At 36.4% G+C, this 18,427-nt stretch overlaps 2 protein-coding genes across 3 annotated transcripts; both read right to left on the bottom strand.

The window, feature by feature from the left end:
* Window positions 1-1,181: 1,181 nt before the first annotated feature.
* On the bottom strand, window positions 1,182-4,919 carry LOC108675229 (pyrimidodiazepine synthase). The gene is made up of 6 exons (XM_018163223.2): window positions 4,547-4,919; window positions 3,765-3,870; window positions 3,175-3,397; window positions 2,502-2,649; window positions 2,071-2,168; window positions 1,182-1,657 (listed from the first exon to the last, which is right to left on the bottom strand). Exons 1-6 carry the CDS (start codon window positions 4,581-4,583, stop codon window positions 1,520-1,522), a joined length of 750 nt encoding a protein of 249 aa, XP_018018712.1. The 5' UTR covers window positions 4,584-4,919; the 3' UTR covers window positions 1,182-1,519.
* A 4,782-nt stretch (window positions 4,920-9,701) lies between these two features.
* Window positions 9,702-18,034, bottom strand: LOC108675228 (glutathione S-transferase omega-1). 2 transcript variants are annotated; one of them, XM_018163221.2, is made up of 7 exons: window positions 17,982-18,034; window positions 14,399-14,519; window positions 13,142-13,247; window positions 12,559-12,781; window positions 11,886-12,033; window positions 11,455-11,552; window positions 9,702-11,007 (listed from the first exon to the last, which is right to left on the bottom strand). In XM_018163221.2, exons 2-7 carry the CDS (start codon window positions 14,454-14,456, stop codon window positions 10,870-10,872), a joined length of 771 nt encoding a protein of 256 aa, XP_018018710.1. In that variant the 5' UTR covers window positions 14,457-14,519; window positions 17,982-18,034; the 3' UTR covers window positions 9,702-10,869. The 2 variants fall into 2 exon arrangements, with proteins under 2 accessions (XP_018018710.1, XP_018018709.1); XM_018163220.2 differs by lacking the exon at window positions 17,982-18,034 and having other exon boundaries at window positions 14,399-14,585.
* Window positions 18,035-18,427: the final 393 nt, after the last annotated feature.

Genomic DNA, 18,427 nt, shown 5'->3' on the forward strand with positions numbered 1-18,427 from the left:
CCATGCAAGCCGCCTTTCCACCAGATCACCACCGACTATAAACCAGTACAGCAATCCCTTGATTCACGCGGTAAATAAATCCCCGAGTTTTACCGTGTTAAGCAAAACTGCGCTAATCAAACTTAAGAATATATGGGAATAATTATAATGAATCCTCAAAAATAGCAAAGTTACATAATAATTTTTTTTCCACTAAAATTCATCATATTTTGCTTAGTTCAATTCATCATTCAAGCTTAGTCTCCAAAGTGATATTTTTACGTTTAAGCGTTCCCTTTTTGTCCATAATTATGACGGTAATTTATCAAGGAAAATTATGTAGTTTGATAAAAGTGAGCACCCTAGCAGTAGATATGGCAGCGATCTTGACCAGTTGAAGGCTAACGAGTAACTAGAGCACTGGCATGGCGCACTTACCGGCGAACGTTGCCGAACTCGACCATTCGAGTTATGAACAAGACAAGGCGCGGTTAAACAGACTCTGTAGTCAGCACGAGTGCCTACGGAACGAGACCTTATTTATAGAATTATTGGCTGAAATTCATTAAGTAACAACATTTGGCAAATTTTTCCAAAAGTTGTAACAAAAGAAACAACATAAAATCTAATAAGCAAAAAGTAACACTTTTGTTACGAACATAACACCTCTGGCTAGAGGCAGGAAAATGATGCGTTGTGAAAAAAAGTCGCGCTAATCAAAACTGGCACCGCGTAGTTTAAGGGTAGGTCGCAATTTTTTTTCCGCGGTATTCAAAACCGTGCTAATCAAGGGATTGCTGTACGGTGGAAGCTAGTATACTTACGACCTAAAGCTAGTGTATAGAAACTCCACACAAATTAGAATCGACAAAATACGGAATAATTAAAATCTACATAAAAGAAATCTATCAGGTTTCATCAGAAACCTTAGGTAAACCAATATGACGAATGTTTTAAAAAGTTCGAAAGGTATGAATACCTAAACGCTGACGACTGCTGAGCGACCTCTTGACAAACTGTCTACCCATGTGATTAGACTTGCACTCGGAGTTTATCTGCACTGATTAGCTGATATTAAGCAAGTTATCGTGCTGAGCAATAACACATCAAGAGCGATGGCAACCGAAGTTTGGATATTAATCAATACAATTGCTTATTCATTTAATAAAAAAATTCAAATAAATACCTACAGTATATGTTATTTTTATAAATACCTTGTTATTGTCATACAAAATAATTTTTAGAAATTAACAATAGAGAAGAGATTGAATGCAGCATTCAAGGCACTAGTTTCTGAAAAAATGTTCAGGCCCGAGCGAGCAAGTGTTCATTCATTACGGAACACACGATTTGGTTGCCAGAAATTATCATTTATATAATTGGAGAAATGGGAAAATGTAGAGAATTTTTTTACCAACCATCGTTGTGATTATAAGGACAGAGCAAGCTATTTTTTAATTTTCATAACAAAAGATAATAATTTACATAGAGAGTCCATGTGGAATGAGAGTCCATGCTCGCCGGAGAGGATAGGTTAGGTTTATATTTTCGGCTTGAGCGCCAAGTCATACTCCGGTTCGCCAGCCATACATGTTGTCCTAAATTTTGCGTGCTCTTCAGCAGGGATGATGAGAGCCTTGACTGCCGGTACCTCTTCCATGGCCGACACCCACTTCATCTGTAAAAATATTAATCAGTAACAACAAGCTTTAAAATAACTCTGATAGATAACGAACGCCCTAAAAATCTTGATTGAATACGAAAATACTCGTTTAGACAGCCATTTCGAGAGACAATACTAGAATAGCAATTCCAAAAGATAGCAATAGCATTCAGATGACGATTTTACCATTAACATCATTTCATATGCCATGACTTAATAGCGACTGATATTTCATGGGCATCACACATTGAAAACCAAACTTTCCAGTCAAATCAGGTAACGCTAGCTAACATATGCTTCTAAATCATCTAAGTTACCTATCTAGCCCAATGTTGCCAATATCTTCTGGCATCACGAATTGGTCATTATCTTTCAGCCGTCAATTAATATGAACATCGTAAATTACGACATCATGTTTTTTGACAGACCAGGTTGGCCTGCTTCGCAGTGAGCGCAGTGCGATGAAACACCAGCGGCAAAAGAGGCATGCGCTCAAACCATGGCCAGATAGCCAAGTCCAACAGACCTGCAACGGAGCAGCAGGTCTTGTAACACAAGAAAACTTCTCAATCACCAAGATTGTGATGAAAATTACAGTTGTAACTAAGATAATGATAAGAAAAGGAGTTGAAAAACAACCAAAATTTCCATATATCCTATCCAATTAGCTCCAAAATTTTACCAATCCCGAGAGTTAATGAATTAATTACATCTTAAGAAATATATAAAAACTAGCAGTGCAAAGTGATGTGAAGGGAAAAGTTGAGCAATAATATTGAAAAAATTTCAAGTATGATAAAAGAAATTGATGCATCTAACGTCAGCAATCAAGCACAAATGCCAAAGTACAAAATCTCACCAGGCTGAGAGCCTCCAAAAAACTTGGTGCCACGCTTGGCTAATTCTTTATCAAAGACATCCAGACCTTGCGTGATTTCTTCAAAGATTTTATCTTTGGTGGCTTCATCAAGGGATGTGTTGTACAACTTGTAGATCTTAGAGACTGACTGAAAAAAATACAGCAGAATAAATGAAGGAACCACCAAGGCTAACAACAGTTACAACTCAGAATTTTGCATATCGGAAGCTACATTCTATTAAAATGAGACCCAATTTTGTCATATATGTTATGCAGTATCACTACTTGGATATTTTAGATGACAGAGGCAAAAATCAAAGCAGGTCCTAAAACTAGAATAACCATAAAGGCATAAACTGGTATAATAAAATTTTGATTCCGCTCATGAGGCTAGTACATTTACATTCTGGCTGCACATTCTCTTTTTGGCTCTCTTCATTCCCTTTTTTATAGCAAACAATTCATCTGGCAAATAAACTAAAATAATATAATACATGAATTTATTGATTACTTTTTGTTAACAACAATGGATTGGGGTTAATTCTTGCATTGGCAATACACAATTATTACCACGTGATATTAAAAGTGGCATGTTTATTGATATAAGTTTTCCACTTGAGATTTTTTTTTGTAAAAAGGTCACACTGAAATCAAGTTTTATCAACTGTCTCACCAGTCCAAAGATTTCAACCCAAACTTTCTCCTCAGCCTTCTTCCATGGGTCTTGAGGCAGCAGAGGTGGCTGAGGGTAAACTTCGTCAAGATAGTCCATGGTCACCATGGACTCGGATATGATGCTACCGTCAGCTTGCTCCAGCACAGGCACCTTTTCGAGCATAGTGCGAGACAAAAACCAGGCAGGCTTGCGCTTCAAGTTTATATTGACAATGTCAAACCTGCAAATGAAGTTGCACACAGTTAATGCAATGTAATGCTTTTATTTGCTATATATACTTAAAATAGGTAATCAATTGCAAAAAAATAATGACATTTTTAAACCAGCAACTCTTGGCATTAGCTGCTTTATATTTCAAGAGAAGTCATAATTTATCATTTGAAATTCTTATGGTATCAAGTTAGGTATTTCATCCCATTAAGTTCATTTCTCTGCATTAATGGCATTAGCCAAGTATATATTTCAAGAGATTCAGTAACGTGATTTGTACAAATGAATGCAGTAGACTGAGTAGAGTGTAGTTAGTATTGTTTTTGTGCTACAATGTGCATCGTTGAATTTTTATATGATGAAAAAAGTTTTCTTACTTGACGTTTTTGTAAGCAAGGGCCAGTAAAGTGCGCTGGGCATAGGGGCAGTACTTCATATTGTAAGCCCGCAGGGAGCCAGGTACCAGAGCTGGGCAGTCACCATCTGTCCACAAAAAGTTTTGAATTAATAATAGCATGAACATCATAGCCAATAACAACCATCTTGAACTTAAACAAATGGTATTGCACTGTGTCTGTGAGCATTCAGCAGAAGGAAATTGAATAAAACTATAAAAGTGAGCAAAGAATACTACCTATATAAAAAGGCATAGGCAACAAGCTGTAGAATTATCAACCAAATCCAATCTTAAGAAAGTAAATTAATTTTCTAGGAACAATAACTTTCATTAATGATTAATATATATACCTATAGCTAAGAATCTGATGAGATGAATCCTAGATGCGTCAGAACGGTCAGATCATGACCACTACTGCACTAGGAACACAAAACCCATGAACATTCTCGTATTTGCATTATTTAATGAAATTCAATTATTGAGTGCATTCAATGAAATTTAGTAAAAGATAAGATGGTAGGTATTAATTAAAAATATTGACATAATGAAAAATGCTCTTAATTAAAATTTATAGTAGGTAGATAAATGTACCGGTATTAAGTATACCTACTAAAATAGGGATAATGAACAGCTTGACAAGTTTAATCATTTAATGACAACTGTAACATAAAAAAATAAAGGTAAACATAACTTTTTCAGATGACAGGACCTTAGCTGAACTGTTGAAGTACTAAATAGGTAAATATTAAAGCTATTCCTTACCTCCTTCAGCAAGGTGTGCAGGCTGATTGACTATCATTGAACCAGGAACTGCAGCCAAGTTGCCTAGTGTGAAAAATAAATACTCTTTGGACAACAACTGGAATTCTGGGGCCGTAAATTAAAGAATTTTCGAACTGCAAGCCTACTGTATTTCACAAGCCATGGAAACCCTTTCTTGAAGTTGAACCACAAACTCATGGCGACGATGGCAGGCGCACATAGGTATCATGATGATGATGATTCATGAACATTGAACAGGCTCTAATTTTGCCTTAGAAATAGCAGTTAGAACTTTATTTCTAATTCATATGAAATTTAACTCATGCTAATGCCTATTTCATGTTTATGAAAAAAATACGGTTTTACTAGACTAACTAGAGTCTGACACGTGAGTTCTAAATCGTTATCTTCTTTCTTTCTTTCTAATTTATTCTTATAGGAGCACTGGAAGCTAGTCCATAAAGCCCCTTGCCTAAACTGGGTTTAATTGGTACCTAACACTCTAACAGCTCTGAAAGTTAAAATCTGAAACAAAGAGAGAACACACACACACGGAAAAAGAAAAAAAACAAGAAAAAAAACTAAAAATAACAGAAAAATAAAATCAAGGCTGAGAGGTGGCATTTGTGACCAGGTGGGTATTGCAGAGCCTCCAGAGTCCAGACTCCAGAGGGATTAGTCATTAGTAATGCTGACACCGGAAGCAGAATAGGTTTCTGAGCAGTCGGATGATATTGATGCTCCATCTCCTTGTTCTTTTTTCTTACGTTTAGCTTTGGGATTGGGCATTCTGCTGGTTTTTTGTACAAACAAGGTACTCCAAATAGGTGCCCGTCTCAAAATTAAGACTCTTTTCTATTTATTCACCGATTCAAAAATGTACTCACTCTATCACATACACACGTCCGTAGTCCAAGATGTGAACTCGTCGACCTCTCTTCGTGCATACGCGGATCAAATACCTAAATCGTTATCTTTGACATAAGGTTCTTCAGGGTACTGGTCCGGGTTTTAGTCACTCGGTCCGGGTCCGGCGGACCGGTCCGGGTCCGGGTTTTAGTCAGTACCCGTTCTTCAGTTCTTGCTGCTAGGAGCGCAGCCGTGCACCACCAATCAGTGCTGAATAGAATGCCTACAGTTTGCATGTTTCTCTAAATATTAGAGTTGGAAACGAGGGAAATATATTTGTGAACAATCTTGAATGGTAGTTCATTTCAGTAAGGCTCCCAAGTCCCAATCAGCCGCGTAATAATCCTGCCGTCAATAACCATGACATGACGGCCGCCTGCCGGAAGACCACCACTGCTCTGCCCTGGATGTAATGGACCATCATGATTCCTGCCTTCCGGAACGTAGCCTTCAACACTTCATGCCGTCCGTATCTAGGCCGTGGGTCGAACCAGCCCTTGGTCGAACGGCCACTTGTCGAAGGACGATAAATTTTGGAACAGAACTATGCTATCTGAAACCTAACATCAGATGCGGTAATTGCGGTAAAATTACGTAATTTAACGATGCCTGGAAGTCATATTCGATCCGCGGCCTGGTGATGCACGGCAGATGGTGGTCAAGGCCGGAAGAGGACAAAGCCGAGTGGTGCACGGCTGATTGGTGTAGGTCCGGAGAGATCCAAGGCGTTCGATTCAGGGCTTATTGGTGCACAAAATTGGTGGTGCACGGCTGCGCTCACGTCCATGACATGATCTTGTTTTTAAAAATTTATAGCTTTACACCACTATTTTCTGAAGCGAAATGGAAATAGCCCAGAGTGTTGTTTCGGCATGTTCCTTAGATTATTAGATTTCACCGATGGGACGACTGAAATAACCCAGCATTGCCCAATACCAGCATAATTTTCATACTTCACCCCGTGCGTAAGCATGCTGCAGAGCAAATTAGCCAACATGATTACTTGATGAAAGCCACAGGGACTAAATCCCTTCATGGATGTAAATCAGCAAGCCAATGAGCTGCAAGCCGCCAAAACAATGGTCGTAACCCACACGCTAAAACCCAAAATATTTCTATTCCATGCAGCCTTACCCCTTCCCCACTTTCGATAAAGAACGCCCTGCGAGGCTGCGCCACAGTGCTATCAGCACACTGCTACCTCTTCAGCCTGTCCGTTCTTCTGGAGGCTAAACCTCCACGCTTACCCCCTGCTCCCCCTCCTTTCGGTGCCAGCTTACGGAAGAATTCTAACCTAACCTAACCAAACCTAACCCTTTCGCGGAAAGGTGGAGAGATGGGGTAAGTGTGGAGGAAGGAGATGCTGGTGAGCGTCAGGGCTGGGCTTACGCCTGCGAAGTGGGTAAGGTGATGCAACAGTCAGGTGCGGGGCCGTTCCCATTTACGGCAGTCTGGTGCGGTCTGCGGACCCTGTGGCGTAAGAAGTGATGGTATGGGCTTAAATCCTTGGTGTAGGAGCTATTGGGCGTAATCCGTTTGGAGTATCAGCTTGTGGGCTGAGGTATTGCTTGTTTCAAGCTGGTGTGGTGAGATGAGGCAAGTAAGAACAGCTGCATATGTGTTAGGCTGACTATTTCTATTGCATGTAGAGGGTTGTCATTGGCTCTTGGGCTGATTTAAGAGTCAAATTTTTGGGCTACGGCAGCGCTCCCTCACCGATCAGGTACCAGTACCACCCGCCCTACGCTGATTTGACAGTGATGAAGAAAGATAATATATGAGCTTAAAAATTAATTTTTAAAGACAACACTTATAAAAGATCCAGTGTCTCCGATGTTACACATATACAATAAATTTTTAATTTTATTTTCAAATATTTAAAAAAATAATATATGACCATTCAATTATTAATTAAACAAATTTGAATTTTCAAAATATTCATTCTATCAATAGATTCATGCATTTTCTCCGACTTCACACATGTGTGCAAAATTTCAGATTGATTGGACAGGTAGCAGTGTGTTAAATGTTGATTATAAGATTCGATTACGGTGTAGCAGACAAAATCATTTTTTTCAATTTCCTAATATTAATTTGTTTAATTTTCAAATTATTTATTCTGTTTATTGATTCATGCATTGTCTCCAACTTTACGCAAGTGTTCAACAGATCGATTTGGGAGGTAGAAGTGTGTTACGGAGCGCAAGTTTCTGGTCAGAATCGGTGAGAAGGCCGGGCGGTTAAGCACAGCAGAATTGTATCAGTGAGTTTCGAGTTCGAGACTGCAACAAGCTGTGAATATTCTGCGATGTTAAGAATCGGCGACAGGCCTACGGCCTAATAAGCGCTGAAACCGTTATTATTATTATTATTATTATTATAAAGAGAAGTGTAGTAATAATAATATGCATTTAAAATTTTATTTTTAAAGACAACACTTCCAAAGAATCCAGTGTCTCCGATGTTACATACCTATGTACAATGAATATGTAATTTTATTTTCATATATTAAATAAATAATTTTCATTTTTATTATTATTAAAAAATTAAAAGTTCAAAATTACTTATTCTGTCAATTGATTTATGCATTGTCTTCGACTTCCGCAAATGTGCAAAATTTCAGATCGGTTGGACAGGTAGAAGTGTGTTAAATATCGATTATAAGATTTGTAGCAGCCAAATGAACAAACAACAAGAAGTGAAATTAAAGAGAAGTGTTGCAAAAAAGAGGATCCAAATTTACCATTTATTATATCTCGACAGCGTAAAAAAACCTGCACGTACGGAATTGCATCAGAACTATTGCATCAATTTGGTTATTCTAAGAAGCATTTAAATGGGCATGTTAACTATATATTGCATTAAACATAATATTTGAAATGTAATGCAGCATCAAATAAAGAGGAATCAAAAACTGCCTTTCTCAATTCAAAATGAGCCTAAAGGATGAGCATTTCACTACCAACCGTAGTTTAATTCTAGGATTCACTAAATTAAGCTACGAAATATAAAATGAGGGCGTTTGAATAAATTCCTGCACATTGGTTCCAAACACTAGCTATAGCTTTCTAAAATGCAAGTGCTGGTATTTTACGGACAATGTCTAGGGTATGGAATGGCAATGACATCCACAACTACCAGTGATTTAAACGAATTTATGCATATACGAGTTTCTCAGAGTACAAGAAATCAGCTACATCAGGTATATTACTAAGCTAGTAATCTTGGTTATTACGAGCGTCTATCTGACTTGAGGAGAAAAACTGGCCTACCTGGTCAAGCATGAAAAATTTACTGGATTATTTTTTTTTTGAGGTTCGCCATCAAAGCTATTCTCAATTGCCGATACGATGAAATAAAAACGGGCGATGATACGATACGATGAAATAAAAACTATTCTATAAACATTGTAAAAAATGAACGAGTCATGCTGTTGCAAAGAATTATGTTTAAAAAAGTTACTGTATGCCTAAAATATATCCAGACAAATATTTTACCAGCTGCATTCATATGAAAGAAATCACAATTCATAGTAGTGTAAATGGATTAAATTTCTATGCAGAACCAATTCTAAACCTATTCGGTAATGGTGTTTATCCGTGCACTGGCCTTAGTCAAGGACAGCAATAAGCTGTATAACTTTCATGTCTTCAATAATTTGTAAATTGCAAGCAATATTCCCGTTTGCAGGCCTGTAGGAATAAGCTGTTCAGTCTGCTAGAAGGTACTGACTAAATCATAAAACCTCGATTTTTCAATTTGTGGGGTTTCATATATACAGTACTGCCTTTGCAAGTGACGACCACTGGAAACTCGGCACTTGTTTTTAACAACAGTTGTGAATCGAATGATTCCTGCTGTATTTATTGAACGTTTCATCCCGTACGTATCGGAGCACTTTTAGGTACGATATTGTAGGAATCTATTTATCGCACATGAAATGATTTACAGAAAAAGTATTAGATCGGAAGACTTCGTATTCTTGGTGTAAATCGCTTCCCAACAATTAACACGGAATCTGAAACTGGCAATGCACCTTCTGATTGAAGCTATGCTTCAAGATGTATGTACTTCTGCGTGAAATATTTCGCAATAGCTGTTAAAATGTTTTCTTATGAGCACTCTGAGAGTTCACTAGTTGCTTCAACACATAAGCCTCCACGTTTCAACTGAAAGTTCGTTATGACAACAAAAAAAAAAAAAATTCTCTGTCAGGTCTCTTGTAGACAGGGTGAAAAATTATTTCTATGTTTCAAGTTGTACTTTGATTGCTTAACATAAAGCACCATACATAGAGAAATTGGCCAACAAGCTTGAACAATAAAATCTATCAGTTTAGAACGATCAACAATGACATCAAAAATATCTCGGAACAACCAGAAGTTAAAAACTTAATCTAAAATGGCAACACAATTTCAGATGATTACGTCTTCCTTTCAGAAGTCACTAGTGTGATTATTCTACATTTCTTAACATATAGCCTGTCATTAATCACGAGCAAATGTACTAACCACGTGAGAGACTGCGTGGGAAATGCACTAATCACGTAACCACGAGCAAATGTGCGACTTAATGATCCCAGACATTCCCAACTTCCCTGGGCGAGTGAAATCGACAAAACGTCGAATATTATTCCCTCTTTGTCGCCTCTTCAACCGGCAATTATGTTGTGTCCACATTGTCCATACAAGCGGTGGAAGCTGGAAGTCACTAACGACAAAAAGCTAGTGTATATATAAAAACTCCACACAAATTAGAATCAATAAAATACAGAATAATTCAAAACTACATTAAAAAAATTGATCAGGGTTAATCAGCACCCATAAAAAAGCAATATGAGGAATGTAGAAAAGTTCACAAAAATTATGACCAAAACACTGATGATTGCTCAGCGATCCATGTGATTTGACTTACACACGAGTCTATCGGCACTGCTAAGCGGATATTAAGCAAGTTATCGTGGTAAGAAATAACACTTCCAGAGTGATGGCAATCGAAGTTTGGATAGTAAACAATTTCTTATTCATTTAATGATAAATTCTAATATATGTATGATGTTATTTTTAAAAATACTAGATTTTGCCATGCAATATAACTTCTATCCTTACTTTTTAGAAATCAACAATAGTGAAGAGATTGAGTGCAGCATTCAAGGCACTAGTTTCTGAAAAAATTTCAGAAGTGTTTTCAATCCCTACGGAACAAAAAAGTTGGTTTTCAGAAACTATCCTTTAAAAAATAGAAGAAATGGAAAATGTAGAGAAACCTTTTTAGCAACCATAGTTATGATTCCAAGGACAGAGCATGTCAGTCTTTTACATTTTCATAACAAAAGATAATGATGAACATAGAAAGAGGCGAAATGTAGAATGAGAGTCCATGCTCGCCGACGAGGTTAGGTTAGGTTCACAACTTCACATTTTCGGCTTGAACGCCAAGTCATACTCCGGTGCGCCAGCCATAAATGACGTCATAAATTTGGCGTGCTCTTCAGCAGGGATGAGGAGAGCCTTGACTGCCGGTACCTCCTCCATGGCCGACACCCACTTCATCTGTAAAAATACATTACTCAGTAACAAGCTTCAAAATAAACTCTGAACTGAACGAGCAGTGAACCATAGCTAGTTCTGTAACAGATAGCTAACGAACGAACGCTCTAAAAATCTTGATTGAATATGAAAATACTCGTTTAGACTGCCATTTTAAGAGACAATAGCAATTCCAAGGGATAGCAATAGCATTCAGATGACGATTTCACCATTAACACCGCATCGTATGCCATGATGTAATAGCGACTGATATTTCCTGGGCATCACACATTAGAAACAAAACTTTTCATCGAAATCAGGTAACGCTAGCTAACTACTCTTCTAGATCATCTAAGTTACCTATCTCGCGCAATATAGCCAATATCTTCTGGCATCACAAATTGGTCATTATCTTTCAGCTGTCAATTACTATGAACATCGTAAATTGCGACTTCATGTTTTTTGACAGACCAGGTTGGCCTGCTTCGCAGTGAGCGCAGTGCGATGAAACACCAGCGGCAAAAGAGGCATGCGCTCAAACCATGGCCAGATAGCCAAGTCCAACAGACCTGCAACGGAGCAGCAGGTCTTGTAACACAAGAAAACTTCTCAATCACCAAGATTGTGATGAAAATTACAGTTGTAACTAAGATAATGATAAGAAAAGGAGTTGAAAAACAACCAAAATTTCCATATATCCTATCCAATTAGCTCCAAAATTTTACCAATCCCGAGAGTTAATGAATTAATTACATCTTAAGAAATATATAAAAACTAGCAGTGCAAAGTGTTGTGATGGAAAAAGTTGATCATATTGAGAAAATTTATCAACAGCATGATAAAAATAATTGATGCATCTAACTTCAGCACTCAAGCACAAATGCATTAGTACAAAATCTTACCAGGCTGAGAGCCTCCAAAAAACTTGGTCCCACGCTTGGCAAGTTCTTTGTCAAAGACATCAAGACCTTGCGTGACTTCCTCAAAGATTTTATCTTTGGTGGCTTCATCAAGGGATGTGTTGTACAACTTGTAGATCTTAGAGACTGACTGAAAAAAATACAGCAGAATAAATGAAGGAACCACCAAGGCTAACAACAGTTACAACTCAGAATTTTGCATATCGGAAGCTACATTCTATTAAAATGAGACCCAATTTTGTCATATATGTTATGCAGTATCACTACTTGGATATTTTAGATGACAGAGGCAAAAATCAAAGCAGGTCCTAAAACTAGAATAACCATAAAGGCATAAACTGGTATAATAAAATTTTGATTCCGCTCATGAGGCTAGTACATTTACATTCTGGCTGCACATTCTCTTTTTGGCTCTCTTCATTCCCTTTTTTATAGCAAACAATTCATCTGGCAAATAAACTAAAATAATATAATACATGAATTTATTGATTACTTTTTGTTAACAACAATGGATTGGGGTTAATTCTTGCATTGGCAATACACAATTATTACCACGTGATATTAAAAGTGGCATGTTTATTGATATAAGTTTTCCACTTGAGATTTTTTTTTGTAAAAAGGTCACACTGAAATCAAGTTTTATCAACTGTCTCACCAGTCCAAAGATTTCAACCCAAACTTTCTCCTCAGCCTTCTTCCATGGGTCTTGAGGCAGCAGAGGTGGCTGAGGGTAAACTTCGTCCAGATAGTCCATGGTCACCATGGACTCGGATATGATGCTACCGTCAGCACGCTCCAGCACAGGCACCTTTTCGAGCATAGTGCGAGACAAAAACCAGGCAGGCTTGCGCTTCAAGTTTATATTGACAATGTCAAACCTGCAATGGCGGTGAACACAGTCAATGCAATGAAATGATTTATATATGTATTTAAAATAGACAAGCAAAGGCAAAAAAATTATGAAATTTTGAAACTATCAACTCTTGGCATTACCTGCTCTGTTTTTTCAACACATGTTACAATTTTTCATAAGAAACTGTAATGGTATAATAGTTATTTCATCTCACTTAGTTCATTTCTCTTCACTATTTGCATTAGCAGAGTAGATTTTAAGAGATTTAATAGGTTGATTTATATTTTATACAAATGAATGAAGTAGAGTGTACCTAGTTAATGTTGTATCTGGGCTACAATGTGCATTGTTGAATTTTTTATGGTAAAAAAAATTTCATTCTTACTTGACATTTTTGTAAGCAAGGGCCAGTAAAGTACGCTGGGCATAGGGGCAGTACTTCATATTGTAAGCCCGCAGGGAGCCAGGTACCAGAGCCGGGCAGTCACCATCTGTCCACAAAAAAGTTTTGAATTAAAAATAGCATGGCTGTCATAGCCACCACCTTGAACTTAAACAAACGGCAGTGCACTCAAAGCTTTCAGCAGAAGGAAATTTAATAAAATTAAGCAAATACAGAAAAGTCATAGGTAACAAGCTGTAGAATTATCAACCAAATACAATCTTGTGAAAGCAAATTAATCTTCTTGGAAAAATAACCAATAATAATATATTTATATATGTACCTGATAAATTAGATGCATCATGACCACTAGGAACACAAAACCATAAACATTCTCTTGACTTATCAATTGTTTAATGAATATTGATTAAATGAGTGCAATCTATGATACTATTTAGTAGAAGGTAAGATGGTATTAGGTAAAGATAATGAGGCAATGAAAAATATTCCTGATTACCATTTAGAATAAATGTAAACTAAAATAAAATACTTAAAAATAACTTTTTAAAAAACCATGTTTTTCTTGTGGACTAAAAAGTAGAAAATAAATTATGGTTCGCCCCAAAAAAACGTGTGCCGGGCAGATTTATGATTAAAGCGAAAAGCACACAACACTTAAATTTTGGAAATTTGATGGTGAACGTACAGCCCGACCCCTGTTTTTTTGGGGCGAACCATAATATATTTTCTACTTTTTAGTCCACAAGAAAAACGTGTTTTTTAAAAGTTTTTTCAAGTATTTTATTTTCTACTTTTTAGTCCACAAGAAAAACGATTAAGACTTGATTAGGTATGACTTGACGTACGTATCGATGATATGCAGCGTTAGCGCCTGCTTGTCTATAACGTGAGCGCCCGCACGTCATACTATATATATATATACTATATATATACTTTACTCAATTAAACTAATTTTGGTCTCTAATTACTAGTTTTTATGATTGTATCTGAAATTGTTAGGCGAAAATAGCCTGCATGCCAAATTTCAGATCTCTAGAACAATCAGAAGTGGGCTAATTTTCATTGTCAATGTTAACAACAAAAAACAAACACAAAGCTAAGCTAAGAAAAACGTGTTAAATAGATAATGTACAGCTTGATTACTGCTGTAAAGTACAAAATCTCAAGTTATATATAACTCTTTTAGATGAAAGTTGACCTTAGTTGAAGTGCTAACTAAAGGTTACAGCTAATCCTTACCTCCTTCAGCAAGGTGTGCAGGCTGATTGACTATCATTGAGCCAGGAACTGCAGCCATGTTGCAATTACTTAATACTTGAAGTTCAAAAACTCTCCTTATTCCACAAGCTGCCAAATATGTCTGCGATAAATTAGAAGCAAAGATTGAATTTCTACTAAGCATGATCTTCAGACAAAGTATTTATATCTATGTAATCAAAAAAGAAACTAAAATTAATAAATTTTGTCACACACCACAGTCACACTCTCAAGAACATCATTGAATTACAATATTGGAAAAAAACAATGTTGTACACTTGAAGACCAATATCAGTATATAGGTACTTATCCAAAATCTCACTTTTCACACTTTTTTTCAAGGATTTTTTAGAGGTACATAGTAAATGTATGATTTCTTAACTTACTTTATGTTACATAGATAGGAAAAATGTTGAACTTTAAGCCACTATTTTTTGTTTTGCAATATTTTAATTAGTTTACCTGCTACAACATTTCTTCGAAATGTCAGAGGATTGTCGCTTAATACCCAACCCGTCCCTTATTACCCCATTTGATGGTACTGTCAAATGGTGAAATAAAGGACAGTTTTGAGCCTTTTTTGTTAATAACTTCATACCATAAAACATTTCACAACAAGTTTGGGCTCATTTTAAAGGTATTTGCAAGGGCTATCACATAGCAGCTTTGGAAAAATTCCATATGCTATTTGTAAATTGTAAGGTGCCAGAGTAAGACCCAAAATAAAAGCATACCATAAAATGGGGTAACTTAGACCACTTTTTTTTATAAATGATGCCATTTTTTTACTAGCTAAATTAAACTTGAATTGAAACATGCAAAATACAGGTCTATACTCTAGCTTCACTTACCATAAATTGCTGGCTCCTGCCTCTCATACTCATAGTCTTTATGTAATTTCAAAAAAAGTGGTGGTCTTTGTTACCCCAGCTCTTGGGGTAACTTAGACCGGGTGGTAAAATCAAATATATTTTTTGGTAAAATGACTCCAAATAACTCCAGGTTTTGGTGCATTGTAGTAGAACTCTTCTAGTTACATATGCAAATGACAAACTTGAGGAAAGTGTCATAGTTTGCAAATGGGGGGCACCGCCCCATAATGAGGGAAATGTGACTACCTAATTTAAATAGGCTGTCAAACATAAAATATGTTATATATGGTAATTTTATATTAACTTCCAAGCCGGTCTATGTTACCCCGTCAGGGCCGACATTAGGTGGTCTAAGTTACCCCATTTGGGGGCAGCGCCCCCCATTTGCAAACTATGTCACTTTCCTAAAATTTGTCATTTGCATATGTAACTAGAAGAGTTCTACTACAATGCATCAAAACCTGGAGTTATTTAACCAAAAACTAAAAAAATTGGAGAGGGTACTCTGACAGTCTTTAAATAATAGCTTTTTTTGTGGGTCATTTTTAATTTTTTAACCTATTAGATATGCAAACTTTTCAAATCTTTCTATTGTGTTATGTAGCCTCGGTATTAGGCCTTTAATGCCCATTGACAAAATTTTTCTATGTCAAATAGTTTTTGAGTTGTGGGGGTTTTTGTTAAAAAAACGAAAAGTGGTCTAAGTTACCCCGCCGGTCTAAGTTACCCCATTTTACGGTACCTAATTACCCCTGGGCCCTGGGAATAGGCTAATGAGTGACACTTTATATATAACTCAATTTTAAAATGTTTAAACATCATAATCTGAAGGCAAAATTATTCATGAGTAATGCTACAATGATTATTTAAAATTAGAGATGTTGCTTAAAATCTGCTCATTTTGCAGATTTTTTAAGCATCAACGTAGAAGATAGCCTAGTAATATGATGCAACAAAAATCAATTGAATCATGAATTTTGTTCAGTCATTACTTGAAAGAATCAATTGTGAGACCAAAAATCTTCTATTATTATTACAACACTTCTCTTTAACATCACTTCTCGTAGTTTGTTTGTCTGTCTGCTTCAAATCTTATAATCAATATTTAACCCACTTCTACATGTCCAATTGATATGAAATTTGGCAGTAAAATTGGCACATGCACTTGCATAAAGTTGGAGACAATGCATGAATCAATTGACAGAATAAATGATTTTAAAAATTATTTTTTTAATATTAAAAAACTGAAAAATAATTTTGTCAGCTAGGTATAAAAGTTATAATTGATATTTGACACACTTCTACCTGTCCAATTGATCTGAAATTTTGCGCTCTTGTGTGAAGTTGGAGGCATTGCATCATTGCATGAATCAATTGACATTTGACAGAATATATAATTTTGAAAAAATTTTATATATCAAAAAAATTGAAAAATTAATTTGGTTAATATTCGAAAATAAAATAAGAAATCCATTGTCCTTCAGTAACATTAGATTATTAGAAACACTGGATTCTTAAGAAGTGTTGTCTTTAAAAAGTAATTATTATACCTATATATATATATTATAACATTAGTGTTACTTAAAAATATAAATAAATAAAAACTAAATTTAATAACTTTATCCAAAACCATCTGACATGATAGGCCTATTACAATAAATTTAGGTATTCAAGTTTTTTCATTCTATTTTTCAATTTTTGACATTCTTTCATCTCATTCTTTCTTTATGACTCTTCAGTCTCCAATTTAATCCTTATACCTATCCTTTATCCCTCTCAATCACAGTTCACAGCCACAGTTCCTCCATCCAACAAACTCGTTATCATTGCAATCCCACACGCACTTATAATTCATAATATTGTTCTTTTGCCTAGCAGCCAAGTTACCACCAAACTTGTAAATAGGCACTCTACACATACTAATACCTAGACAGATACTAATCACTTCAATGAGTTCCCCACATCTGCGTGGGGAACTCATTGAAGCATTCAAGTATACTCATGGCTTATACAAGGTCACAGAAGGATTACTACTAGGTAGAATTTGAAACAAGAACCAACAACAGGGGCCACGGCTATAAACTAAAAAAACTGCGTTGTAAGTTGTAACACTACCATGCCGCATGCGACAACATTTCTTCTCGCTTCGAGTAAGGGAGGCTGTGGAACAGCCTCACTGTCCCCTGAATGGCCCTGATAGCATCGTTGACGATCCGAGTATGAACGGCTTCAAGAACAGACTAGACGAAGCTATGTAGGACTCAGTAGGACTGTAGGAGCATATGTTCATTGTTCAGTCTTAAAATGATTAGCAAATTACGGACCAGGCAATAAGTCCAGCAGCTATCTCAATCAATCGTCAGTTATGGAAAGATCGGGTTCCAAAGGCCGGATCCCTTGTGAATCAAGTCACGAAAAATTCAAGAATCGGCAACAGACCATGGGCCTATTTCTTCAATGCCGACAATTCTATTCTATCTCACTGAGATAGCACCTTGAGATTGAAGTAAGCATGGCTGAAGTCTGTACTATACCTACTAGGCTCCTACCGTAGTTCAACTTCAACCGTGAAAAGTAAGATTATAAGAGATACAAAAATAATGTTGTGCTGCTTGTGCATACATAACAAACTACATTATTCGACAAACAAGACAGTAGGAAACAACAATTCAATTACATACGATTATACGCACCCGGCACCTTATACACACGACTCACACGTAATTACAGCAACACAGTGTTGCCAGGTTTTTTCTTGGCGAGAATACCAGATTGCCTAGCTCAAAATACCAGAAATTCTATTGTTCAAAAACAGACTATTACCTGCAAATTTAATGAAATTATTCGTCAGAAACGTTGGTTATAAAACGAAAAAAAAAATTGTCTTATGTACTGTGCATTTATCTAGCTAGCATGACGATAATTAGCCAAATTGAACACGTTACATTTTTCCCTCTGTTTGGAACATTTTGACACTTTTATTTTTCCTGTGTTTGATTACATTGTCACGTTTTCCTTTTTTATTTTTACCCTTCTCCCCCTTCGCTCAACATAAGCAAGTCACGGAAACAGGTCATCTTCCTTTTGCTTATTTTCGTACATGCGTGCATATTGCATTTATCTAATATTTTGGGCGTGA

The sequence above is a fragment of the Hyalella azteca genome, unplaced genomic scaffold (assembly GCF_000764305.2).
Source record: "Hyalella azteca isolate HAZT.00-mixed unplaced genomic scaffold, Hazt_2.0.2 contig14089, whole genome shotgun sequence".
NCBI classification, from domain to species: domain Eukaryota; kingdom Metazoa; phylum Arthropoda; class Malacostraca; order Amphipoda; family Hyalellidae; genus Hyalella; species Hyalella azteca.